Here is a 27,355-nt window from a genome sequence, read left to right on the forward strand (position 1 = left end):
TAAGTGGGAAAAAAATCACTACGCATTAGAGGGAGCCACACTGGCCATGAGAGAGGCCTGGACTCAGCACTCCACAGGGCCTGCGTCGGGAAGCTCTGGCCCTCCCCATTCCTGCAGCTGCCCCTTCCCAGCAGGGCAACCTTCCTGAGAAGTGCTGACTTCCTCTGGTTCAAAGCCAAGTCCCTCTGGTTGCCAGGTCTGCTTAGACACCCTTGGGGACTAGAACCCAGTTCATGTATTTGTCCAAACATGACAGATAATAAGATGGAAGTCACAGTTCCAAGCTCAAGGAGCTCAGAGCCCGGTCAATAGATGGATTAGGAGACAGTGTGGGTGTAGCATAGCCAAGGTGCATGCACATGTGACAGGAGGGCCTGGCCCAGGCTGCAGTGGGCAGGGGAGCAAGGTCGGGGTGAAGGCTGGTTCCTGGCAGCCAAGAGGCAAATGCAGTGGCAGAAAGGCATGAACGTGGCCATTCACTATGGCCCTTTACAGTGTGACGTCAGGTCTTGCTCACCAAGCTAAAGGGGCTGGATTTTATCCTCAAGGCAGCGGGGAGCCACTGAATGATTTTAAGTTGGGTGGAGGCGGGGCATGGTGGCTCCCGCCTGTAATCCCAGCACTTTGGGAGGCCAAGGTGTGTGGATCACCTGAAGTCAGGAGTTTGAGACCAGCCCGGGCAACATGGTGAAACCCCGTCTCTAATTAGCTGGGTGTGGTGGTGGGAGCCTGTAACCCCAGCTACTTGGGAGGCCGAGGCAGGAGAATTGCTTGAACTGGGAAGGCGGGGGCTGCAGTGAGCCGAGATCACACCACTGCACTCCAGCCTGGGCGACAGAGCAAAACTCCTTCTCAAAAAAAAAAAAAAAAAAAAAAAGTTGAGTAGAGACCCACTAATGTCACTCTAAGCCTCCCAAAGTCTCTCCAGCTGTGGGGGTAGAGGGCAGACCTGAGGGGGCAAGATGAGAAGTCGAGATGCCAGATAGGAGTGATCTGAAGCGGTGAGACAAGAATGAATATGGGCTCAGTCCAAAAGGGGGCTGGAAGTGAGAGGGAGAGAATGAAGCAGGTCCAAGGAGCCTTAGGATGGACTCAGTAACCAATTAGGTTCCTGAGGAAGAGAGGAGTCGAGGCTGAGTCCTCGGGCGCTGTGTACTTGCTGGGCATTGGTCAGGGCAGAGCACAGGTGGAAAATCCACGTCAGCTGGGCAGGGGCGGCTGTGGTGTTGGCATGGGATGCTGGCCAACAGTCAGCTGTCCATGCTCTCTGTTGAGGTCACAGCAGTGCGTGTGGGACAGGGAGAAGACAGGGGGCAACCCTGGAGGATGCCAGCGTGATTGAGGGAAGGGAGTGGGAAACAGCCAGTGAGGGGTGACGTGAAGGAAAAGGGAGGGAAAGGAGGCTGTCATTGGTGGTCTCAGCCCAGCAGAGGCCAGGCAGGCTGGGAACTGGGGAGCCACTGGGGCCTCTGCTGGAACTACCTGGTGAGCCCTTAAGGGGAGGCCCCCACCCCAGGGTCTCCAGCACCTTCCTGGCTCCCCACAGATACTCAACAAATGTGACTGAGGAAAGAATCGAAGGGCAGTGGGTAAAGGGGTAACCACGGCCCCCTCCCTGGGCCTCAAGTAAGGGAGCAGTGCCCCAGGTACCAGACCCCTCCAGCCCTGGAGGGGAAGCATGTGCAGGGCTAAAGGTGGCGGCCAGACCCTCAGGACCAAGGTCGGGTGCTGTCCGTTGCAGAGTCTGCCTCAGACCCCCTGTTATGGGAGTCCGGGGGAGCTGGAGTCTCCTCTGGCTCAGGGAACACTGAAAGCAGCCTGGAGCATTTGCTGAGAGACAGCGCCACCTAGTGGGCAGGAGGTGCACGCCAGGCCATTACCCGCAGGCTCCAGGCCTTTGGGGTTCATTGAGGCAGTCCCTGCACCCTGCTCCGGCCCCTGCATCCTGCCCCAGTCCCTGGAGACAACAATCCAGGGCTTCTGCCACCTAAGCAGTGTCTGAGCCTCTGACAGCAGGATCCTGCAGCATCAGCTGAGATTGGCTCTGAGATGGAGAAGGTGGGCAGGTGAGATTTTAACAGAGATCCATTTGCCCACATGGTGCAGGCAGATGCAGGGTCCTGCCCTCACGTGGATAAGACCACAATGGGACTGGGCTGACTGCAGTTCTGTTGTTATTGTTGTTGTGTTTGTTTGTGGTGTCATTAGGCTGGCCAAGAAAATAAGTATTATGAAACTCTTCCAGACATGGCTGACCCCTTCCCTCTCCACTCCCAGTCCACAGAATTCTCAGAACCTCCTGCAGCTCAGGTCTCCTGTGTGGCTCAGGCCCCGGCAGCCAGGTCAGAGGTATCTTTATGGAGGTAGGGGCAGTCCACAGGACGCCCCAGCAGCAGGGAGTGACTCCCACCACCTATTCCCCAACGATTCCCTGGGGTCTTCCCTGGCTCCAGCTTCAGCTCCAGGAGACCCCTCCCCAGAGAAAGAAGTAGCTGTGGACACCACCCACTCAGAAGAGCCTGGACTCCACGGCCCACACAGTTGGTCACAGCTGCTGCCTTGCTCCTACTGCTCAGCAGTTTCAGGGCAAGGTCAACAGCTAAGTGGGGTCACTGAACTTCCTCAACAACTTGGCAGAGCTCATTCTTATTCTCAACTGTGGGTTCAGCTAGGCAAGATAAAGAGTTCTTCTAAAAATTTTTTTTTAACTTTCCCTCATGACAAAGAAACAAATGTACAATGTTAAAATACTAGTTTTACAAAAATGTGTGACTTGGAAAGTTAAAGTTTCTTATATAGTCCTATCCCCTAACAATTATTATTATTATTATTATTTTGAGATGGAGTCTAGCTCTGTTGCCCAGGCTGGAGTAAAGTGGCGTGATCTTGGCTGACTACAAGCTCCGCCTCCCGGGTTCAAGCGGTTCTCCTGCCTTAATCTCCCAAGTAGCTGGGTAGCTGGGACTACAGGCACTCGCCACCATGCCTGGCTAATTTTTGTATTTTTAGTAGAGACAGGGTGTTGCCATGTTGGCCAGGCTGGTCTCGAACTCCTGGCCTCAGGTGATCTGCCCACCTTGGCCTCCCAAAGTGCTGGGACTACAGGCATGAGCCACCATGCCCAGCACCCCCTGTCAAAACAAAATTTTTGACAGCCTGGTATATATTCCACCAGTTTCTTTGTCTTTTAAAAATTTTTTAAATTTATGAGACAGAGTCTCCCTCTGTTGCCCAGGCTGGGGTGCAGTGGTGTGATCGTGGCACACTGCAGCCTCAACCTCCTAGGCTCAAGCGATACTCTCACTTCGGCCTCCCTAGTAGCTAGGACTACAGATGAGTGCCACCACAGCCAGCTAGTTTTTGTATTTTTTGTAGAGACAGGGTCTCCCTATGTTGCCCAGGCTGGTCTTGAGCTCCTGGGCTCAAGCAATCCTCTTGCCATGGCCTCTCAAAGTGCTGGGATTACAGACGTTGAGCCACTGCACCCAGCCACCAGCTTTTTCTTCTATGCACATATACAACTTGTGTGTATGTGTGTTGTTGCTGGCTTTTTTTTTTTTTTTTTTTGAGACAGAGTCTTGCTTTGTTGCCCAGGCTGGAGTGCAGTGGTGAGATCTCGGCTCACTGCAGCCTCTGCCTCCCGAGTTCAAGCGATTCTCCTGCCTAAGCTTCCCAAGTAGCTGGGATTACACGTGCGTGCTACCACGCCCAGCTAATTTTTGTTATTTTTAGTAGAGACGGGGTTTTGCCACATTGGCCGGGCTGGTCTAGAACTCCTGACTTCAGGCGATCCACCCACCTTGGCCTCCCAAAATGCTGGGATTACAGGCGTGAGCCACCGCACCCAGCCCGTTGCTGCTTTTTATACTGACGTATGGTCCTACATTTTGATGTCTCTTATTTTGATTTTTTTCCCAAGAGTATTCAACTGGAGGATTTTTTTTTTTTTTGAGACGGAGTCTCGCTCTGTCACCCAGGCTGGAGTGCAGTGGCACAATCTCAGCTCACTGCAAGCTCCGCCTCCCGGGTTCACGCCATTCTCCTGCCTCAGCCTCTCCGAGTAGCTGGGACTACAGGCGCCCGCCACCACGCCCGGCTAATTTTTTGTATTTTTAGTAGAGACGGGGTTTCACCGTGGTCTCGATCTCCTGACCTCGTGATCCGCCCGCCTCAGCCTCCCAAAGTGCTGGGATTACAAGCGTGAGCCACCGCGCCCGGCCAACTGGAGGATTTCTTACCATCCCAGCTCAAATTCAGGTTAACTCAGTGACCAAAACTAAGTGGGAAGGAAGGTGAGTTCCCAGGGACTCAGAAGCCTGAAGGTTTCAGGTTGACGTAAGTCAGAAGCCAGGGTAGAGGGTGCCATGCTAGAAACGCAGATTAGCCCTGGAAGAGAAGAGACCTCACCCAAGAGATCCCAGGACGGGGTGGGAGCCGACGCCACACAGAACAGGCTGCCGCATGATCCAGGAGGCACACCTGGGCAGACACACCCAGGAAGGCTGTGCGTGGTGAGCTGCTGTCCCAGGGAACTGCCTGAGCCACTGCCTGGAAGGTTTCTGCTGAGTTGGGTGCACAAGCCAGGTCACACCCAGCATCGGTGCTTGGGAACAGGCCCCGGTGCCAGGGCAGAGCCCTAAGACATCCAGGAGAACAAGGGCTGGCTGGTGATCTAGGTCAGGCCCCGCATGCCAGCCTCAAAGCATAGCAAAAGCTGGGTCAGCACTCTGCTTTCGGGGGCCCGCTCACGTCTGGACATGCCACGGATTGCAATATTTCATGGTCAATCATTCCAACAAAGCATAAAGAGAATAAAAGGAAAGGACTCTATGGAGATGCTGGTAAGAATACTGGGCCTCCGTGTCATGATAAGCCTTCTAGAGAAGAACCTTGCTAAGCAGCCAAGGGACATGGAGCTGTCCAGTAGCCATGTGGGTTATGGGCAAGATGGCAGACAGTGAAGCGCTCCTCAGCCACAGGTGTACATCCCGGGACTCCCCAGTAACCACCTGGTTGCATGACCGAGTGACTCACTGCTCCCAAATCCCAGTTTCCTTGCCTGTTAAGTGAAAGTGTTAATAATACAAATAGTAGCTACCTACAATAGAATGAAGCGACGGTGCCTGCTACACAACAAACACATCCTGCCTGTTACCATGCTAACTGGTTGAGGTCACTCCAAAAAGATAGAACTCTCTAAGGCGCACGAGACATCAGGCCTTTGGGGCATTCCTCCTGGCCACAGCCAGGACCACACCAGCCACAATGTGTGGTCGGTGCTCTGGACAACAGTGATGGCATTGTCCTAGCACACAAGGGCAGTTTCTCCTCGACAGGGTGCTGGGTGGATAGGGGTCAGGCCAAAGGTTAAAGAAATGAAATAATCAGTCTCTGCAGTTATGAGGGCCCTCAGACATCTCCATTTCCTGCCTCTTCCAGGCCTCAGAAAGGGATCCTGCCATTTGTCTAGTAGAGTCTTTGGCTCCCACCTGAGGAGGGAGATGGGATCAGGTGGGACGCTCCGGAGGTTCTCTGGCTCAGCTCTGTGGGTGGGGGGAGCTATAGCCCCTCCTAGTCGGCCCTGGGTCTCATGGATCACCCAACAAAGAGGGCTGGAGCTACGCTTTCTAAGGGAATCACAAGTCGGTGCCCCTGGGACTTGTGCCACTGCCCCAGCCCCTCTGCTGCCAACTCACCCTGGTCGATGGAGTGCGGAGGCAGCTGGCTGAGCTGGCTGTTGACCACCCCTGCATAGGTGCGCAGGAACTCCTCCTCGCTGGCTGTCAGCTGCAGGGTGAGAGAGCTGTGGTGAGGGGCAGCATGCACCTGTTCCCTAAAAGGCACCTGCACCCCTAGAGGCACTGCCTAGGCCTGCTTGGTCCCTGGGTGGTGCCTCCTCCTTTGCTTCTCGGGCCTCTGTTTCTGAGATTTGACCCCTTTGCTTTCAGGGCCAGCACACCCCACTCCCACCCTCCTTAAACTTGGTCCAGGGATCCAAAGGCTTTGCCACTCAGACTGAATCTGAGATTAAGGTCTGTTCTAGTATAGGGCCAGTGGAAGACACAGGTCCTGCCCAGAAGGCTGAGGGGCAATTCCATGTTCTTCCACTCTTTTTGAGAAATACCCCTGCACACGCATGCCTGCTGCCCCCTCAGCTCCTGTCCTGACAAGTTGTCCCTGAGCTGCCCCCATGGGAGAGAAGACTTTCGGGGTTGCAAGGGGGAGAAAAGGAAGGTCAGGGCCTTGAGACCCTCACCCGCCTTGCCCCAACCCGGCATGGGGGTGGGCAGACTGCCCAGCAGTGTCCCCAGAACTTGACGTGCTGGGCTCTGTGCCTGGGGGGGCCGGAAGCAGCCCTAGAGCCAAGCCACAGGCCCAGCGGCCCCTCCTCAGCCCGTGGCTCTGCAGGAGGCAGCTGCAGTGGCTCCACCCTCCAACAGCCCAGCAGGGCCCCTCCCTGGGAGCCCCTCCCTGGGGGCCCGCTGCCTGACACCCCACAGGCACTCACGTTTGAGCCCATCTTCCGCAGCATGAGCAGCACTCGGACCTTCTGCTGAATGTACATCTCCTCCGGACTCTTTCCGGGAGCTCCCTCGCGGTTCATCCCCCTGCCCGGCTCTGGGGACTCCTGCAGAGCAAGCAACAGCATCAAAAGGGAAGAGATCAGGATGTGACGTACTGGGACAATGACACCTGCTAGTGACCCTCACTCCTCCCAGGAGCCGCTTTCCCCCCGCAGTTTCCCTTCTGGGAGCATAGGGCAGGTGGCGAGGTGCTGGGTTCCTCTCTCACCCATGCTGGTCCCAGCAGGCTGGACTGAGCAGCTCTGTTCTCCAGCTGGTGCTGCAGGGGCTGGCCTGCCTGCTGCCTCTGTGCATGGAGCTGCTGGGTCCAGGGAAACTGAGATGACCTGGACTGCTGGTTGTTTCTACCTGCCAATCACCCCAGAGCAAAGCTCCTGCTACAAGCCACAAGACATGTGCTGCATGAAGCCCCAAATGTCCCAGGTTTTCAGAAGAAGAACTTCCACAAGGGACAAAAAAGTGATGGGATCAGAGGCAGCTGGTTAGGGCCTTTGGCTCAAGAAACCGTGAGATCAGTGCCCAGCCCCCAAACACTGAGACAGCTCCCTCAGCAAAAGCCCCTGACAAGTTTCAGAGGCCAGGGTTGTGGCTCCTGGGCTGGGATCCAAGGGGTCCCTCGATGGAAAGACGCTGGCCCAGGGTTGCAGGGCTTGCTACCTCAGCCCTCACAAACCCACCCCCCATCAGAGGGTATCTCCTGCAGGCAGCTGGGAAGGCCAGCAGTGTGTCCACATGCAGCAGGGACCTAACCTGTAGAAAGTCCCCAGGAGAGAAGTCCAGAGCCCCCTCCCTCCAGGAGGAGCTGAAGGAGAGGAAGCTGGGTATGGAGGGGCTTGGGTTACACACTGGTAACTCCTGGACGAGTCAGAAATAACGCAGCAGCTGCTGGGGTGGAGCCTTATCAGCCCTGGTGCCAGAGAACCACGGAACCAAGCTGGAAGGCCAAGAACACTCCTCACACCATCCATCCCTCCAGGACCAGCAAACCCTGGACCAGCGGGCTTTCCCAGGCAGGGTGGCTCTCTGTGCAGAGGGCAGCCTCAGCAATGTGCCAGAGCCCAGGCAGCAGCCTCCCTGTAGGTACTTGTCAACTGCTCATTCCCCATAAGCTAATGGGGCCCTCACCCTAAAAGTGCACACAATAAGCTAACAGCAGCTGCATGCTTGATGCGGCACAGGTCTCTTTCCAGCAACTTCTGCTAAACCCCTACAGCCCAGACTCTATTACTCTGTCTGCTCCCTTTCCACCTCCTCCTGGGCTCAGAACACAGCCTAAGTGATAACTGGGAGCTAGGAAAGAGGAGTAAACTGCCTCAGGAATGGTCTCTGATGAGAGGGACCCCCAGCCACTCCCCAGAGCCAGGGTGCATCCCAGCATGGGGAAGGCCATAACTTCCTGTGCAGCTGAGCAGGGACGCTCTGTTCTGGGGTATCACTCCTCGCACTGACCCATTCTCACTTCCTTCCACTTCCCTAGATGTGGAGCACTGCCAGTCTGGAGCTGGACTCCACACAGCCTCGAGGGGCGGACCTTGCACCCCGAACCTGGGTGTGGATGATGATGTGGTCTCCACCTCTTCCCCTGTGGCCACCTGGATCTGGGTTACTATGTGACCTCTTCATGATCCCCCTACTTCCTTTCTTGTCCTTTTCTTTACACAATAGCCAGAATTATCTTATTATTATTATTATTTGACACAGGGTCTCCGTCGCCCAGGCTGGAATGTAGTGGCACAATCATAGCTCACTGCAGCCTCAACCTGCTGGGCTTTAGCAATCCTCCCAACTTAGCCTCCTGAGTAGCTAGGACCATAGGTGCACATCACCACACTTGGCTAATTAAAAAATTTTTTTTTGTAGAGACAAAGTCTTGCTATATTGCCCGGGCTGGTCTCAAACTCCTGGGCTCAAGTGATCATCCCACCTCATCCTCCCCAAAACAGATGACATCACTCCCTGCTTAAACCTACCTGAGAATGAATTTCGCAATCCTTGCCAGGACCCTGCGAGGGCTCCGCTGTCAGCCCTGACTCCCTCTCCAGCCTGTCTCTTCTTCCTCTTCCCCTTGCTCTGCCTTCCTGGCACTCGTCTGTTCTAGAACATGCTGAGAAGCTCTTTCCCTCTGGCAGCCTTCGTACTGGGTGTCCCCGCAGCCAGGAACTGGCTTCTTTCCATCCTTTGTCTTGGCGTAAAGGCACCTTCCAAGGGAAGCCTTCCCTGACAGTTGCTCTGGTGCCCAGGAGTACAGTGGTACGCTCAGAACTCACTGCAGCCCTAAACTCCTGGGCTCAAGCGATCCCCCTGCTTCAGCCTCCTAAGTAGCTGGGACCACAGGAGCATGCCACAACACCCTACCACTTTTAAATTTTTTTGTAGAGGTCTTGCTATGTTGCCCAGCCAGGTTGGTCTCAAACTCCTGGCCTCAAGCAATCCTCCTGCCTTGGGCCCCCAAAATATTGGAATTAACAGGCATGAGCCACCATGCCCACCTGTCCTGATTTTCTGAAAGTGCCCTGTTGGAGAACTTGCTTATTGTCTCTCCCCACTGCCTACTGCAAGGCCAGGGCCCCCTCTGCTATGCTCACCCCTGTCCTCCGGGAGCCTAGCACTTGGCAGGCACTTAGTAAATACTGCCTGCTTGGCTAAATGGAATAGTCAGACAGCCTGTGGTGTCTGAGCTCTCACTCTGCAATATCCACACCCATCTAGGCCCAAATGTTATTGTGTTAAGAGACCAAGTACCTAACCCAGTCTCCCACAACCCAATTTAGCTTTTCCAAAGGACTCGCACTTTCAGCGTAGTGGGCCTTGGGCTATTGTGTTCTCCAAAGAACATCTGAAATGCTCCGTAAAGCCTTTGAGCTAGGGAGTTAGGGCTTCCAAGAGTAAAAACCTTCCAATTCTGTCCTGTGCCTAAGGGCTAGTTTTCATTTGCTCTCTCCTGGTGAGAGACAGGGTGAAATATAAGGAGCTGGCCACTAGGTGTCGCCACACACAAAAGCACCAGCGTTGCTTCCTCCCCATCCCAGCAGGTTCTCCCAGGGCTCCAGACCACCCGGTTCAAGCCGACCAGTGCTTAGCCAACGTGGGAAGCAGATCACTCCTGCCCTGGCTCTCCCTATTCCAATCGTACTATCACAAACCACACTCCAGCCCCGGGTCCCAGGGCAAGATCTATGTATTCATTCAGAGAGCCAGCCCTGCCCAGGTAAGGACTGGTGTCTGGTTTTTGCCACTGCATCCACCCAGGAGCCAGTGGTCTGGGTACACAGTAGGTGCTTCCCAGAGAAGCGTCAGTTCCGTATCAAAGACTGCTTCCATCACAGACTGCCTCCATGGGGCCGGCTTTACAGAATGTTGCCCTGTCCAACAAGCCTTCTATGAACAGCTTGCACTGATAGGTGCCGCCCCGTCTTCCTGGCTGGTGCAGCCTCGCCATCCCGGGGACACCTGACGCTGGGATTCCTAGGGCTTGGGCTGCCCAGCTGTGGGCCTGTGGTGTCATCTGCGCCTGCATTTTGGAGCCAGGCTACTCCTGCTTCAACTCACTTCCCTGGAAGACACAGTTCTTCTCGCTACAGAGAAGACCCTTGACTTGTCTTTTCTAAAAAGTGTGGTCATGGAGAATTCTTCCAGCTCAGTTTGAGCTGATTCTGTCCTGCTGCCTAACAAGAGGGCACACTCAGGGCTGGATCTGGAGCAGAAATGCAGCCAGGAGCACATGTTCCCACCCTTCCCATTCCAGCCCAAACAGAAACACCGTGACTGGCTTACATAATTCTCTCCTCATCTGCAGTAAGGGTGTCAGTGTGGAGCAAACTCATAATTGGAGAGAATAAATCATAATCAACCCAAACAATACAGACATTTCAGTCATGGTGTGCTACGAGTATATTAAAGTATGTCTCTGTTGCCCATACAAGCAAATGTGCTATTATATTTTTATCACAATTCTGACAAGCATCAGATTCATTTCACTTGAGAAATCTTATTTCCCCTGTAGGGATCAAAAACTAGTCTCTATTAAACTATGTTTAAATTACATAAACTAAAACTGCAACTAAATTAGACACACTAATTATTCATCCAGTCCTTGAACGTGAGAACCAAAAGTAATGATGGTTTTCAATTATGGTCTCTTGGCTATTCCCAAAAACATTCCAGCATCTAAAATGGGGCAACTTCCACTCCAAATCCTAAGAAAATTTCTGTTAGCTGCCCAAGGCAGAGGTGAGCCAAAAAAAGGAAAATGAAAAGAAACAGACCAGGCACAGTGGCTCATGCCTGTAATCCCAGCACTTTGGGAGGCCGAGGCGCGCGGATCACCTGAGGTTAAGAGTTTGAGACTAGCCTGGCCAACATGGTGAAAGCCAGTCTCTATAAAAAATACAAAAAATTAGCTAGGCGAGGTGGTGGGCGCCTGTAATCCCAGCTACTCGGAGATGGAGGCAGGAGAATCACTTGAACCTGGGAGGCGGCAGTTGCCTGGAGCCAAGATCACACCACTGCACTCCAACCTGAGTGACAGAGTGAGACTCCATTTCAAAAAACAAAAACAAAAACAATAAAACAGAAAAGAAACAACAGGCAACTATTAACTATCCAAATGAATGGTGAGGGAACAGGTCCATGGTTATTTATTATGTAGTAGACAAACACACATTCTGCAAAAAGTGGGTGCCATCCCAGAAAATGACATCTGATTGGGGCAAACACAATGAAAAGACATTAAGGTACATACCTTCAATTTAAACACAGAGACACACTCCTGCTACACACACACACACAGTTCAGAGCTACCTCTCTGTTGAAGGAAGCTTGGCTGGTCAGGAAAGGATGGTGAGGAAGTGCCTCCCCACCACTGTGAAAGGTCCACACAATGGGAGAACTGGCCTTGGCTCCACAGGCCACACCACCTTCTCAGGGAGACACCCAAGGGCATCTGTAAGAGGCAGGCTCAGATGCCACACTCTTTCCCAGCCTTTGCAGGGACCTAATCTCGACCACCATGTAATCTCCAGCTTTTAAGCAGTTGATCTCACTTTAGAAGAATTAGGAGGTAGTGCAAGAGGGACCTGGAGAACAAGACTGCTGAAAGTCACATGCGGCAGTTGGAGGCTGGATGGCTGTGGCTTCCTGTATGGGTCTCTGTCTGGGAAATGCAACCCATTCTAATAAAGAGCTTGGAAAGCTGGCCTCGCTTTGACAGGCACGAGTGGCCCTGAATACAAACACAGCCACATGCACTCCTTTTTATTTTTAAACTGGAAGCTAATGCTCTTGAACATCCACATTCATCTATGTTAGAATATTCACTTATACCCAGCGTGGTCTTGCACCTGCTAGGAAGATGTCAAGTAAACTCAGGCAAGGCCAGGAAGCAAAGCTGCTCCTTCAGACACACTAGCTGCCTCCAGCCCCTGCACTCGTCTTTTGTTTTGTCCATTTTAAAACACATTGTGATAGATTCTAATACCTTTAAAAATGTACAGTTTACACTTTCATGATATTTACATTGCAAAAAAATACAATGCCATAGAACTGGTGGTTCCTAGAGCTTATATGAAATATTATCCAGAATCTGTACATGTCTTCGTCTAAAAGAAATCAGCAGCATCCTAACATTCTCCAGAAGAACCAACATATCTGGAAAAATGAGCATCATTACGGCTCATAGTGAAAGGTAACAGATGAGCTAACTTCATAATCAGCCCTGGAGCCTGGTGTCCAAGAGGACTCCTCACCCCCCACCCCACACTACTGTATGGCCACATTGCAGAGTCCTTCCCCTGGGGGCCTTACCTGCTTCTGGAAATTAACTTCAGGCAAACAGGTGCTCAACTGTGAGGGGAGGGCTGTGGCTGGGCAGAAGTAGGAAGGTGCCGCCCTGCAGAAACACAGAACACAGGTTGTGGGAGGAGTCGGGAGGGCCCAGGCAGCTGCCAGGGCTGGGCCTGGAGCACACGCCCCACGCTGAGGATGCACAACCACTGGCGGGAAGTTCGTGGAGCCGGGCTCTGCCGCGGTCCAGAAATACCTGTGTGTCTGGCAAGCCAGGAAACCCGCACCCACACCTCTGGGATAAATAAGGTGCTGACGGCAGCTCGGCTGGCCTGGCATTTCCGGCCGAAGCAGGTCAGTCCGCTCAACACCACACACCCTGCTCCCCTTGGCTTAGTCACCAAGTCTAATTGAGACGCTGTGTTCAGAGACACTGTGGACCAGAATGCATCACTCCAGGACAGTTGATGGCCAAGTCCCGCACCTGCACAAGAGAATGCCCCACCTACCAAATCTAACATGACAAGCAAGGCACAGGTAGTTCAGCACCCGCAGCCTCTGTGCTCAGTGCATGTACATGTGTCTGTGTGCTTGGTGAACACCTGCAGTTGTGTACATAAACATCAACTAACACAGACACATGCTAGAAACACACGAAAAGCACAGTCGCAGCTTGTTCACAGACCTACAGCCCAGCCACATGTCTACGTGCCCCCAGTACACCTCTGGCAGGAATCTCAGAACACTGCCTTCTTTTCTTCTGTCTCCCACACAAGAGCTCATCGTTCAGGTCACCTGCACAAGTTAATGGAGCAAGAGCGTGGACTGCCGAAGGGGCGGAGACATAGGAGAAGCAGGAGGCTGTGAGGGGCGCTGGGAGCCTTGCCCACCCGCTCCAGCTGCACCACCTGCTCTGCTGGGGTGCAAGACCCAGTGCCTCACATCTCCAACGCACATATCAATCATCCCAATAAATGGTGAGGGCACAGGTCTGTGGTTATATATTATGCAGTAGACAACCACACGTTCTGTAAAAGGTGCGTACTTTTTCCAGGCGCGGTGGCTCACACCCGTAATCTCAGCACTTTGGGAGGCCGAGACGGGTGGATCACAAGGTCAGGAGTTCGAGACCAGCCTGGCCAACATAGTGAAACCCTGTATCTACTAAAAATACAAAAAATTAGCTGGGCGTGGTGGTGGATGCCTGTAATCCCAGCTACTTGGGAGGCTGAGGCAGGAGAATCGGTTGAACCCGGGAGTCAGAGCTTGCAGTGAGCTGACATCGTGCCACTGCACTCCAGCCTGGGGAAAACTGTGAGACTCCATCTCAAAAAAAAAAAAGTGGGTGCTTTTACACCCACTTTTACTACCCACTCTTCTACCACAGGGCTCTCCGCTATCAGCCCTGTAGTGGGGGAAAGGTTGCCAGACGACACTTTGAGAAACTGGTTCTGAGAGAGGTGCGGGGCCAATGACAGCTTGGAAACCCACTGTCCTCAATGAATTCTGAAAAGAAAGTTGCTCGATGACCCAACGGGCTGAGGAAGACATGTTTTCCGGAGAAAGCAGGATTTCAAAAGCCTCCCCTAAAGTCAGACATCACTGTAAACCTCTGACTCTCTGTTCTGTGTGTCCCTTTAACCAGCACTGGTCCTGGGATAGGAGAGCTGTCACCCACCACTGCCACCCACTCCACCATCAGACTAACCCTATGGGAACAGGCCATTTATAGCAATTAATTGCTCTTTTATTCCTCTAGATATCAAAGCACCAAAATACCAAGGAACCCTGGGGAACTTTCCACCTAAGTCCCCACATTCTTTCAAAAAGAGATGAAAAGAGAGCCTTCCTCTACTTCTGAAGGGCTTTAATTTCTTCTACTACCATGACAGCCAATTATCATTCCTGTCTACAGGGCTCAGACCCTTCCAAGAAGCAGAGGGGAACGTTGTATTCCTGACTTCAAGGGAAGGGGTCAAAGGATAGGGACTCTCCAGGGATTCACGGACAGCTGTTCTATTTGTCATTTAATTTTTTATTTTATTTCTTGCTAACCAAACAGCAGCATATTTGCCATTTTTAAAAATATATATTTATTTATTTTTTACTTTAAGTTCCAGGATACAAGTGCAGAACGTGCAGGTTACACAGGTATGTACACATGTGCCATGGCGGTTTGGGGCACCTATCAACCCGTCACCTAGGTATTAAGATTCGCATGCATTCAATATTTGTCTTAATGCTCTCCCTCTCCTTGCCCCCAGCCCCCAAACAGGCCCCGGTGTGTGTTGTTCCCCTCCCTGTGTCCATGTGTTCTTATTGTTCAACTCCCACTTATGAGTGAGAACATATGATGTTTGGTTTTCTGTTCCTGTGTTAGTTTGCTAAGAATGATGGCTTCCAGCTTCATCCATGTCCCTGCAAAGGACACGATCTCATTCTTTTTTATGGCTGCATAGTATTCCACAGTGTATATGTGCCACATTTTCTTTATCCAGTATATCATTGATAGGCATTTGGGTTGGTTCCAAGTCTTTGCTATTGTAAATAGTGCTGCAATAAACATAAGTGTGCATGTATCTTTACAGTGGAATGATTTATAATCCTTTGGGTATATACCCAGTAATGGGATTGCTGGGTCAAGTGGTATTTCTGGTTCTATATCCTTGAGGAATCACCACACTGTCTTCCACAATGGTTGAACTAATTCACACTACTACCAACAGTGTGAAAGCGTTCCTATTTCTCCACAGCCTCGCCAGCATCTATTGTTTCCTGACGTTTTAATAATCACCTATATTTGTCTTTTTTTTTTTTTTTTTTGAGACGGAGTCTTGCTCTGTCGCCCAGGTTGGAGTGCAGTGGCGCAATCTCGGCTCACTGCAAGCTCCGCCTCCCGGGTTCACACCATTCTCCTGCCTCAGCCTCTCCGAGTAGCTGGGACTACAGGCGCCCGCCACCACACCTGGCTAATTTTTTGTATTTTTAGTAGAGACGGGGTTTCACCGTGGTCTCGATCTCCTGACCTCGTGATCCGCCCGCCTCGGCCTCCCAAAGTGCTGGGATTACAAGCGTGAGCCACCGCGCCTGGCCCTATATTTGTCATTTTTATAGTCAGGTCAATGTTCCCAGTTTACAGAGGAAGAAACTGAGGCTCAAAGTCCCTGGACCCCAGGGCCATCCACGTAAGACAGTAAGCACGCTCCAATAACTGGATTCAGTTTTCAGTTCTGCTCTGTCACTGATTGGTTGTGCAACGCGAGGCCAGTGACTGCTCTTCTGTGCACTTCATTTCACCACCCGTAGAAAGGAGATAGATCGTGACCTCTATCACGTCTTCCCTCAGTGGAGGTGAGACTAGGGCTGGCTTCCCAGTTCTGAGGCCTGGACAGTCACACAGGGCCTGCATTCAGGAGGGCCCCATGCTTGGTTTACTGTTCTGCTCTCACCGTCTTGAAATTCTTTTTTTTTTTCTTTTGAGAGAGAGGGTCTTGCTCTGTTGCTCCAGCTGGAGTACAGTGGTGCAATCATGGCTCGCTGCAGCCTCGAACTCCCTGGCTCAAGCAATCCACCCACCTCAGCCTCCTGCATGGCTGAACCACAGGCACGCACCACCATACCCGGCTAATTTTTATATTTTTTGTAGCGACAGGTTCTCATTATGTTGTCCAGGGTGGTCTTGAACTCCTGGGCTCAAACAATCCTCCCACCTCCGCCTCTCATTACAGGCATGAGCCACTACACCCAGCCTTGAAATCTTTTTTTTTTTTGAGAATGGAGTTTCGCTCTTATTGCCCAGGCTAGAGTGTAATGGCACAATCTCAGCTCACTGCAACCTCCGCCTCCCAGGTTCAAGCAATTCTCTTGCCTCAGCCTCCCGAGTAGCTGGGATTACAGGTGCCCGCCACCACACCCGGCTATTTTTTGTATTTTAAGTAGAGACGGATTTCACCATGTTGGCCAGGCTAGTTTCAAACTCCTGACCTCAGGTGATCCGCCCACCTCAGTCTCCCAAAGTGCTGGGATTATAGGCGTGAGCCACCACGCTGGGCCCCGGCCTTGAAATTTTTAATAATTTCTGAACAAGGGGGCTTGCACTGAGCCCTGCAAATGATACAGCTGGTCCAGAATGAGAAAAAGAAGGTCAAGATGCTTCTCAAACTGCCAAGGGTTCCACAACCTTAAGTAGACACTAAATGGACTCAAGAAGGATTTACTAAAACTTTTCTAGGTACGCACAGCCCTGAACCAGGCTTGGGGAGCACAAGGTACAGAACTGGGGCCTTGACACTGAACCTGCATTCCAGGAGTTGACTGAGTGGCTGAGGAAACCACACAACACAAGGCAAAGAGAAAACCACACAAATAATACATGATAATGAGCCAAAAAGATATGTTAGGTCAAGACACAAACCCTCCTAGAGTGCCAATCACATGCCATGTACTGTGCCAAGCATCTGCCCCTGAGGAAAGAAGACCCAGGGCCTTAAGCCAGCATAGGAAGTGGCAGAGCAAAGGGGTGTAGTAAGCTCTGCAGGAAGGCAGGGGAGAGGCTAGCTGCCAATGGCTCCAGGGAGAAGTCACTGGAGCTGGGCCTTGAAGGATGAACAGGAGTTTACTGGTAGAGAGAAAGGGGAAGGCACAAGACACAGAAGTTCAGCGAACAATTACTGAGCATCTATTCTACGGCAGGCATTGAGAATACACAGGTGAGCAAAACAGCCGTGGCTCACATGTGATGAGAGGCTTCCAATGAGCACGGGGAGACAGACACCAGTCAAGTCACCCAGATCAATGATCTCAGATACTGAGACAAAGAACATGAAGGTTAAGTTTGAGTCGCCTCGGGGATGTGCGGCTGGGAGCCTGGAGGAGGAGGAGGAGGAGGAGTTGGTAGGGGTGGCATACACGTAGGAAGGCCCTGAAGCAGGAAGAGATGTGGCTTAGGCCAAGTTAGAGCTGGACCACAGGGACACTCAGTGGGAGGGGAAGAGGTGTTTCAGCAAAAGGAAGTCAAGCCTCAGCTTGAAAAGACCACTGTGGCCAAGGCGGGGAGAAGAGGCTGGGGTGGAGCAGTGGGAAGCAGGAGGGGAGGGGGAGCAACCAGGCAGGAGCTTGGCTGGGTAGAGAAGGGCCAGGAGGAGTGTAAGAGTGGGGCTGTGGCTGTGGCTGTGGGGAGAGGCCTGGCACATGTCCAGGGTGAGGCCCCGAAGGACAGGCTGGACAGCTGGGACTGAGAAGCCCAAGGAGGTGCAAAAGCAGAGGAATGGCACAAGGCATGTGCCCTTGGGATCAAGTCAGCACTATGGTGAACATTTGCAGAGGGTTCTAGGGCCAGAATCGAGACACGGTGACAAGCTAGTTCTGGGAGACAACAGGGGCACTTCTGGGGGCTACTTGGCCTGGAGTGAGAATGGGGGGCCTTGGGAAGAAAACACGTGCGAGCACGGGTGGGGCAGCCACAGGGCAGGGGGCGCCTTCTGTGGGCATGCAGAGCCAGAGCAGTCAGGAACAGCGGGTGCCTGGGTGGCAGCAGCGGGACAGTGCAGGAGGGTAGGTCAGGGACCAGGGGAGCCTCTCTCTGGCAGGAAGTCCAACCTGCCAAGCGAAGGGCTTCGGGCCCTGGTCAGGAGATGACTTGGGCAGAGTGGTCTCCCAGGAAGACTGGAGTCTGGGTGGATTCATGTGAAGCCCTGTGTGAGATGTGTGGAAGGGCAGGTGGGGCACCACAGGCAGGACCTCACGAGGCCCAGGTGCAGGGCAGAGAGGGAGCAAGAACAGTGAGAGCTGCTCCCGAGAGGCAGGAACTGGTGGGTTTTCTAAGAAGGAGGCACAGCAGGGCAGGGGAGAGGTCCACCTGCCCCATCCCATGTCTACTCAGGACCCACAGGCTCCTGTCCCCATCACAGCCCTAAGCGTGGGACTGCCCCCCATGCACATGCTTCAACAGGACAGGGGCTGCTTCAGTAGCTGTAATAACCCCATGCCAGCCTGATCCAACACCTGGTGTGTGGCATGGCAGGCCCGCAAGGAGAGCAGGGAGGATGAGTGGCTTCTGCTCTTCTTCCTCTGCCTAGAGACCCCTTCCCTCCCTGCTCATGGTCCTCCTGGAACTCAGTACTCAGTGCTGTCACCGTTGTCAAGTCTGTCAGTCCCTACAAGAGGGAGAAGAGGGGCAGAATCTTGCCTGTCCTTTCCTGGGTGCCCTGGCCCCCACTTGCTCTGCCTGAGAGCTGTGCTCAGCCTCAGGTGAGTCTTAACCTCAGCTTTGCCTCCTCCAGGTGGGTCGGCTGACTTAACGGTGCAGGGGGAGCTCAGAGGAGGTCACCACCCAAACAGTCAAGGAGGAAGGTCGGGGGAGGGGAGTCTGAAGATGCTGTGGGCAGGAGGGAGGGAATCCATGGGGAAGGAGGAAGGAGGAGGAGGGCAGGGAGCAGAGGAAGGGGAGAGTGAGGCAGAGGCACAGAAAAGGCTCCCGTGGAAGGGGGAGGGCATCTGGGCCAGCAGATTGCCTGTGGCTGGGCCTGTAGGCAGAGCCGGGGTGCAAAGGACCCAACAGCTGCTGGGCAGTGAGCGGGGGCGACGGGACTGGGCCAGAGGGGAGGACCAGCTAAGCTCAGTTAACTGGATGCCCTTTCCTGGGAATGGCTCCAGGCACACTCCCCAGCCCACAGCAGGGAGGGAGAGATCAGCCAGCAGCCAGCCAGGCTTTCACCAGGGGCCATGGCAGCCCTTGGGGCAGGGGAGTCTGGGGAGGAAGAGAGCACCATTGTAGGCCCCACAGCTCAAAGGAAGAGGGAAGACGGCCAGGCCTTAATCCCCGAAGGCTGCCCAGCCCCAGGCCTCCCAACAGAAATCAGGATCTGAAAGGAAGACTCAGGCTGCCCAGAGCCACCCAGACCCACAGGCAAAGCTTCTATCTAGCAGGTCACGTCCAGGACAAGGTGTGGGAGCCAAGGGGACCTGGTCACCGTTCAGAGTCAACTGCCCAAGGAATCCTGAGGAAGAGGAAGGTGCCGTCATGGGAGGATGAGGAGCATTTGCTATGAATTGGAACACATCAGACAAAAACCAGCCCCAAATGCCTACGTACATCCTAGAGAGAGGAGAAGGCAGACAATAAAACACGAGTGATGGGGAAATCCTTAGTACACAGGAAAAAGACAGGGGCTGGGGCCAACCCGCGGGTGAGTGGGAACAGGAGTGTGGGGGTGGGCAGCGGGCCCTTCCTGAGCAAAGATGGGAAGACGGTGAGAGAGGGAGTCTGGGAGCAGAGGAATGGCCGGTCTGACTCGGGGTCCAGCAGGACCACCTGACTGTTAAATGGAGACAGGCCCAGGGCCAAAGCAGAGGCCGTGGCAGGAATCTAGGTAGATCTGCTGGTGTCTCCGGTGAGGGGGCAGCAGCAGAGGGTGAGGGTTCAAGGCAGCCAGCTGGGGACTCGTGGCACAGGCAGACAACAGGATCACCAGGGAGCGCACTGTGGGGTGTGGGGGCTACGGTGGCGGCTCCCGGGTTTTCAGGCTAAGTGGCTGAAGGTCGACATTCCTATCAATTGAGATGGGGAGAAGCAAGTGGAACAATTTTGGGGACAATCATGAGCTGAATTTTAGACTTTGAGAGTCTTTTCCGTCTCTGAGCCTTGGTTTCCTTTTCTGTAGAAAGGGGGTGATAACAGCAACTACCTCAAGGGCAGGTTGTGAAAATGAGATAACATACAAAGAAAGCACTTGAAGCCTGGGCACATAGTGAGACTCCGTCTCTACAAAAAATACAAAAGTTAGCTAGGTGCGGTGGCGTCCACTTGCAGTCACAGTTATTCCAGAGGCTGAGGTGGGAGGATTGCTTGAGCCTGGAAAATCAAGGCTGCAGTGAGCAGTGACCATGCCACTGAACTCCAGCCTAGGTGACAGAGCGAGACCCTGTCTCTAAAAAAAAAGAGGCCAGGTGCGGTGGCTCATGCCTGTAATCCCAGAACTTTGGGAGGCCAAGGTGGGTGGATCACCTGTGGTTGGGAGTTCGAGACCGGCCTGACCAACACAGAGAAACCCTGTCTCTACTAAAAATACAAAATTAGCCAGGTGTGGTAGTACATGCCTGTACTTGGGAGGCTGAGGCAGGAGAATCGCTTGAATCTGGGAGGCAGAGGTTGTAGTGAGCCAAGATTGCGCCATTGCACTCCAGCCTGGGCAACAAGAGTGAAACTCCATCTCTAGAAAAAAAAAAAAAGTACTTGGCCCAGTGAGTGCCTGGTATACAGCAAAGGCTCAATAAATTCTAGTTACTATACTAATAAGATGAGAAAATGACATAGACCATGTAAGTAAATGCTTTTTGTTACGGAGGATGGGAGTAAAAATAAACAGAATTCAAAGGCTTTTAATACCCTCAGCTTCTCGTCTCTTCTCTCCCAGCTGCCCATCAGTCCCCAGCTGGCTCAGAGGAATGATAAGGGATGGAGAGCCGGGAGGGGACCTTGCTTCCACAGTTTGAGTGCTGCCCCGAATCACTGAGGACACTTCTCAGCAGGGTGCTGCTGACATTTCAGACGGGGTGCATTTTTGCTGGAGGGCTGTCTGCACATTGCAGAAGCTGAGAGGCATTCCTAGCTTCCACCCACTAGATGCCAGTAGCAGCCCCCCTTCAGTTGTGACAATCAAATATGTCTTCTGACATTGCCGTGTGTCCCGCAGGGGACAAAATCGCCAGGGCGAGAGCACTGCTTTAAAGAAGTAGCTGACATGTACTCTGGCTTACTCTGTGCCTTGCACCATTTGCAACTCTCAGGTAAGTGAATCATTCAGTCTTCGCCACACACGTCCCTACAGGGCTTTACAAATGAGCATGCCACGGTGCACAGAGATGACGTAACTCACCTGTCATCGCCCAGCTAGTCCATATTGGAGCAGGATGGAACCCAGATTGTCCAAGGTCTCAACCATTCTGCCCTGCTGCTCTCCAGTATACAAGTACCTGGGTAAACAGTCACTCTGAGTCAGCGAGGGGGACAGGGGACAGAGGCCTGCCACGCAGCTCCTGCTAGAGTCCCACACAAGGTAGCACCTCAGGTCCTCTAGCGACATCAAAAAAGGGAGTACCAGAGGGAATTTCCACACACTCCATTCTCAGTAATTAAACTGCAACAACCTCCCGGACTCTCAGGCCTCAGGAGCAACCGCCTTAATTAATAAATTCCACGTTGCAGCCTCCTCCATCCAGAGCCATGCTCGGTATTCCCGAACCGCACTCCACCAGCAGAGTTAGGACAAAACAGGCCTCCTAGGGAGGCATGGCATTTGCAGGCCACAGCCCCATTCTTAGGGGATAAGCCTGGGATGGTGAATGTGTCTTGAGGTCACTAACCCCAATTCAAACCTGATGCAAAGCTCCTTCCTGCTCCTTGAAGCCAGGTGATGCTACCGAAGAACCATAATTACTGTTGTCACCACAGCATTTTCTAAGCCCAAGCACAGAGTGGCAGAGTCAGTCAGCCCTCACAAGCCTGCAAGGTAGGAATTATTCCTATTTTATGTACGACAAAACTGAGGCTCAGAGAAGGTAAGTAACCTGCCTGAGGCCATGGAGTACGAAGTGGTAAGCCTGGATCCAAGGCCATGCTTTCCCTGTCTCCTAACAGCCCCTTTTGGCTCAGGAGTTGACAGACGTGTTATCCATTTTAACTGAAATTAAAAGAAAAATCTGGGCCAGGCACGGTGGCTCACGCCTGTAACCCCAGTACTTTGGAAGGCGGAGGTGGGCAGATCAGGAGGGCAAGAGATCACCAACATAGTAAAACCCTGTCTCTAGTAAAATTACAAAAATTAGCTGGGCATGGTGGCACATGCCTATAGTCCCAGCTACTCAGGAGGCTGAGGCAAGACAATTGCCTGAACCCAGGAGGCAGAGGTTGCAGTGAGCTGAGATCTCACTACTGCACTCCAACCTGGCGATAGAGCAAGACTCCATCTCAAGAAAAAAAAAAAAGAAAGAAAAAGGAAAATCCACCTTACAGGAAAAAGAAAAACAGAGTCCAACCCACTGCCAATCAGAGATCAATTCGAAAATAAGATAAGGCTTACAATTATTATATACCAATACAAATTAATTAATTATTTTTGAGATGGAGTCTCGCACTGTCACCCAGGCTGGAGTGCAGAGGTGCGATCTCGGCTCACTGCAACCTCCGCCTCCCGGGTTCAAGCGATTATCCTGCCTCAGCCTCCTAATAGCTGGGATTATAGGCACCCGCCACCACACCCAGCTAATTTTTGTATTCTTAGGAAAGACAGAGTTTCACCATATTGGCTAGGCTGGTCTTGAAATCCTGACCTCAAGTGATCCACCTGCCTCAGCCTCCCAAAGTGCTGGGATTACAGGCATGAGGCACCACGCCCGGCTAATTAATTTTTAAAAAGAAAATATGGCCTGGGAGCAGTGGCTCATGCCTGTAATCCCAACACTTTGGGAGGCTGAGGTGGGAGTATCACTTGAGGCCAGGAGTTTGAGATCAGCCTGGGCAACACAGTGAAACCCCATCGCTACAAAAAATAAAAAAAAAAGTTTAAAAGCTGGGCATGGTGGCCGGGCATGGTGGCTCATGCCTGTAATCCCAGCACTTTGGGAGGCTGAGGCGCGCAGATCACCTGAGGTCAGGAGTTCAAGACCAGCCTGGCCAACGTGGTGAAACCCCGCCTCTACTAAAAAATACCAAAAATTACTGGGTGTGAAGCTGAGGCAGGAGAATTGCTTGAGCCCAGGAGGCAGAGATTGCAGTGAGCCAAGATCGCACCACTGCACTCCAGCCTGGGTGACAGAGGAAGACTCCGTCTCAAAAAAAGAAAAAAAAAAAAAAAAAAAAAAATTGAGAAATGGTAATGTAAGGCGATGCGGAGAGGCCCTGCATCTGTCTACACACAGTGCCATCTGCATTGCATCTCAGACCACCCCATGTTAGCCATAGCTAGCCCTCCTCCAGTGGGGGCAGCCATGAAGCCCCAGTGCAGGAGGACCCTTTCCTCTCTGGCTACAGGTCTGCTGCCGTGGGAGTGATTCTGGAATTCTCAACAGTTTGCCCTCTGCACACTCCGAGTTCACAGTAGCCCGCCTGTCTCCTTCACAGCAGCGCCGCACACACTGTTCCAGGTCCAGAGCCCTCTGATGAAGGCCCTTTCGGAAGGTTCTGGGAGCATTTAAATCAAATCCACCTAACCTGATTCAATACAGCCCCGCAATGGCCAGCATGCAATGCTGCATCCAGCTGAGCCGCCTACCTACCGCAGGAAAGGTACTGACACGGCAACCAGGCTGGGAGGGAGGTGCCTGGAACCACTGGGCATCCTCCTATGAAGGGGCTCCTGTTCAGAGCAAGCTCTGCAGGCCACCAGCAGGCATGCCACACACACCAAAGTGCTCCAGCACAGGCACAAACCTGCCTGGAGACAGCTTCCCCAGGACCTGCATGCTGGACAGGAAGCAAAAAGAAAGGGTTCCTTCTGTCCCTCCCACGCACTGAGGCAGGCGGTCAGATCCAAGCTTACCCTCATATTCCCTCTACAGCTGTGGCTCTCAATGGGGGCAATTCTGCCCCACGGCAGAAATGTGGCAATATCTGGATACATTTTTGATTGTCACGACTAGTGGGGTCCTGCTGGGTAGAGGCCAGGATCAGTGCCCACCACCAATAATTATCCAGCCCCACGTCTGGAGAGCTAAGTGAGAAGCCCTACTAGGGGGCCGTCTCGGAGCTGCTGATTGCACCAGGCTCCCTCCACATCTCTGGGCCTCTGCATCTGCTATGCTTTTCACCTAGAACTTCCTTCCCTCCCTGATTCCTGAGACCAAGCCTCACGGATGTTCTCTGCCCTACAACACCTTCTCTGGGCTGCCTCGAGGCCTGTGTCTGCACATCCGCCTGCATTTCCTCTTCCTGCATCACCGCCCCAACACTGTACCTGGATATCTGAGAAATGTTCACCACCAGACTGGAAGCTCTTTGAGGACAGACCGGGGGTGGTTTTAAGAACTTTATAGGCCCCAGGGAACCTTATTCTCAGAGACATACTAAAACAAACCCACATCTCTTATTAAATGTAATCCTCACATAACTCACAAGAGTAGAGGGAGTGATATATTTTTTTCCCACATGGCCAATATTTTTGTGGACCCTAGAAAAACTTGTAAGGCTCTGTGCTGAAGAATTTGGACAGGTAAGACACCACCGCTAGCCACAACTGGGGCTCCTCGAGTGGTGAAGTGAATGGGCACCATGAAGGAAGTGACCCCCAGCCTTTGTATGTCCTCACTTCAGATAATCCTAACACACCAAGGAGTTGGAGGAACCTGCACGTTCCTATAACTGGATTGGCATGAGGCATCTGTTTACATCTTCTGGTTTAAAATATTTATCCTTGTGATCCTGGCCCAGATCTCACTGTCTCTCCAGTCCTGAATTGAGTGAAACCCACCTTTTTACAGAGAGGCAAGAGTACCTGGCAGGCCTGCCCTGAAAGCCTCTTGCAATTCAGCTGAAAACAACGTAAACAGGAAGGCATGTGGAGCCTGAGGAAGTTTCCTTGGCTGCCCCAGAACACTCAGAATCCTGGGCTATGTCCTCAGGCTCTACCGTTCTAACCAAGGGGACATGCTGGTGGAGGTTTTCTCTCTGCACAGTGGGGGGACAAGGACAGAAGGAAAGAAAGGCATCTTTCGGCTTAATTTTAAAAGAGATTCTTTTCTCTTTCCAGAGAACAGCTGGAGCCCTGGAACCTGGCCAAATCAGAGCCTGAGACCTGAAGTCAGGAACCAGCACGCCTACAAAATCCAGCCACGGATCTTCCTTTAATTCAGTCTGACTCATGACCTTCAGCCTCTGGCAGGTTCCAGAGGGGTTACTAATGCAGAATACAGAGGCTTCGTCTATTTATAAGCCAATGGAAGGGCTGGAATCCTAGCTCTTGAGTGGGTACAAGCGCCCCCTCACTCCTGGGTATGAGGTCTCCCAGGCCTGACCGACCCTCCCCATGGGCTGTGCACCTGGCAGGAAGCTTCCTGAGCAAAGGCATCAAAAGATCCTCTGTGTAAACTGGAGGTAGAGGAACGCTTTTTCTCTCCTGGGACACCAGAGAGGTCCCCAGCAAGCTAAGTCCCCAAAAGGCAAATTAATTTGCATTTCTGTCAGGAAGGGAACACTTCCAGACCTAGTAATTCCAGGGATGGAGCCTGGCCCAGAGGTTCTGGAGAGCGTGGGTCACCTCCAGAGAGCGCAATCAGACTGGAAATTCTGACCTATGGAAGCTCCATCAATCCCGCTGTCAAAAGCTATGCCAGCTCTTTGCAGGGTCACAGCTTAAAATTTTAATTACATTAGGAAATTTAAAAGTACTTCAAGGAGAAAGGGGGAAAACTGACACGGTGCTATTTTGGGCGGGAGTGGGGGGCACTCACGTTTCTCCACAAGGTACATAAGGTCCCTTCACTCTGAACCACACTGACATGTTCACGCCACCCCATTCCCACAAGGACAAGCCTCATCCTCAGAGGCAGGCCTAGGCATGGCCCGGCCCTCCCATTGCCTGAGGGTCACCCAGACCTTCTCAACAGTCACCTCTCTCTCCAGCTCTTCTCCCCTTGCCCCATTCCCTCCATAGCTTTCCCTCATTAAAGCCTCTATAATTGGTTCAAACAAACAAGCTTCCTGAACTGAGTTTGCTGCATCCCCTCAGAATCCCAGGGCTGGGAAAGCCTCCAGCTTCCTGTGGTGAGGATTAGGTCATTAAATCAATCGGATCGCCTGCAGGACTGTGCCCCCGGAAACAGCCCCCTCCTCACCACCCGGCTCTGGGGATGGTCATCCTCGGAACCTGGCTGAGAGACTCCAGGTGCAGCCTCCTGGGGAAACTCTTCCCAATCAAACTCGTAGGAAAATAAGTTTTGTTGGGCACAGTGGCAAACGCCTGTAATCCCAGCACTTTGGGAGACTGGGGTAGGAGAATTGCTTGAGGCCTGGACTTCAAAACCAGCCTGGGCAATATAGCAAGACCCTGTCTCTTTGAATTTTTTTTTTTTTTGGAGATGGGGTCTCGCTCTTTCCCTCTGTCGCCCAGGCTGGAGTGCAGTGGCACAATCTCGGCTCACTGCAACCTCTGCCTTCCAGGCTCACGCGATTCTCCTGCCTCAGCCTCCCGAGTAGTTGGGACTACAGGCGCATGCCACCATGTCCAGCTAATTTTATTTTGTATTTTTAGTAGAGACAGGGTTTTGCCATGTTGGCCAGGCTGGTCTCAAAATCCTGACCTCAGGTGATCTGCCTGCCTCAGCCTCCCAAAGTGCTGGCATTATAGACATGAGCCACCACGCCTGGCTTCTACAAAAAATCTTTAAAAGATTAGCTGGGTGCAGGCCGGGGGCGGTGGCTCACGCCTCTAATCCCAGCACTTTGGGAGGCTGAGGCGGGTGGATCACGAGGTCAGGAGATCAAGACCCTCCTGGCTAACACGGTGAAACCCCGTCTCTACTAAAAATACAAAAAATTAGCCAGGCGTGGTGGTGGGCACCTGTGGTCCCAGCTACTCGGCAGGCTGAGGCAGGAGAATGGCGTGAACCCGGGAGGCAGAGCTTGCAGTGAGCTGAGATTGCGCCACTGCATTTCAGCCTGGGGGACAGACTGAGACTCCGTTTAAAAAAAAAAGATTAGGCCAGGCGCGGTGGCTCACGCTTGTAATCCCAGCACTTTGGGAGGCCGAGGCGGGCGGATCACGAGGTCAGGAGATCGAGACCACGGTGAAACCCCGTCTCTACTAAAAATACAAAAAATTAGCCGGGCGAGGTGGCGGGCGCCTGTAGTCCCAGCTACTCGGAGAGGCTGAGCCAGGAGAATGGCGTGAACCCGGGAGGCGGAGCTAGCAGTGAGCCGAGATCGCGCCACTGCACTCCAGCCTGGGTGACAGAGCGAGACTCCGTCTCAAAAAAAAAAAAAAAAAGATTAGCTGGGT

The 27,355-nt window shown here is 52.7% G+C and overlaps 1 protein-coding gene across 3 annotated transcripts in view; it reads right to left on the reverse strand.

The window, feature by feature from the left end:
• Positions 1-27,355, reverse strand: part of CTNNBIP1 (catenin beta interacting protein 1) — a 78,432-nt gene that overhangs the window by 33,162 nt on the left and 17,915 nt on the right. For 2 of the 3 annotated variants that reach the window (XM_032758850.2, XM_032758853.2), the window contains exons 2-4: positions 12,387-12,471; positions 6,509-6,628; positions 5,697-5,787 (exon numbers count right to left, since the gene is read on the reverse strand). In XM_032758850.2, the coding sequence (XP_032614741.1) occupies positions 5,697-5,787; positions 6,509-6,604 (187 nt within the window). In that variant the 5' untranslated portion in view covers positions 6,605-6,628; positions 12,387-12,471. Of the gene's footprint in view, positions 1-5,696; positions 5,788-6,508; positions 6,629-8,554; positions 9,642-12,386; positions 12,472-27,355 lie in introns of those variants that run through there. The other variant, XM_032758852.2, reaches the window with a different exon arrangement.

The sequence above is a fragment of the Hylobates moloch genome, unplaced genomic scaffold (assembly GCF_009828535.3).
Source record: "Hylobates moloch isolate HMO894 unplaced genomic scaffold, HMol_V3 SCAFFOLD_9, whole genome shotgun sequence".
NCBI lineage: Eukaryota > Metazoa > Chordata > Mammalia > Primates > Hylobatidae > Hylobates > Hylobates moloch.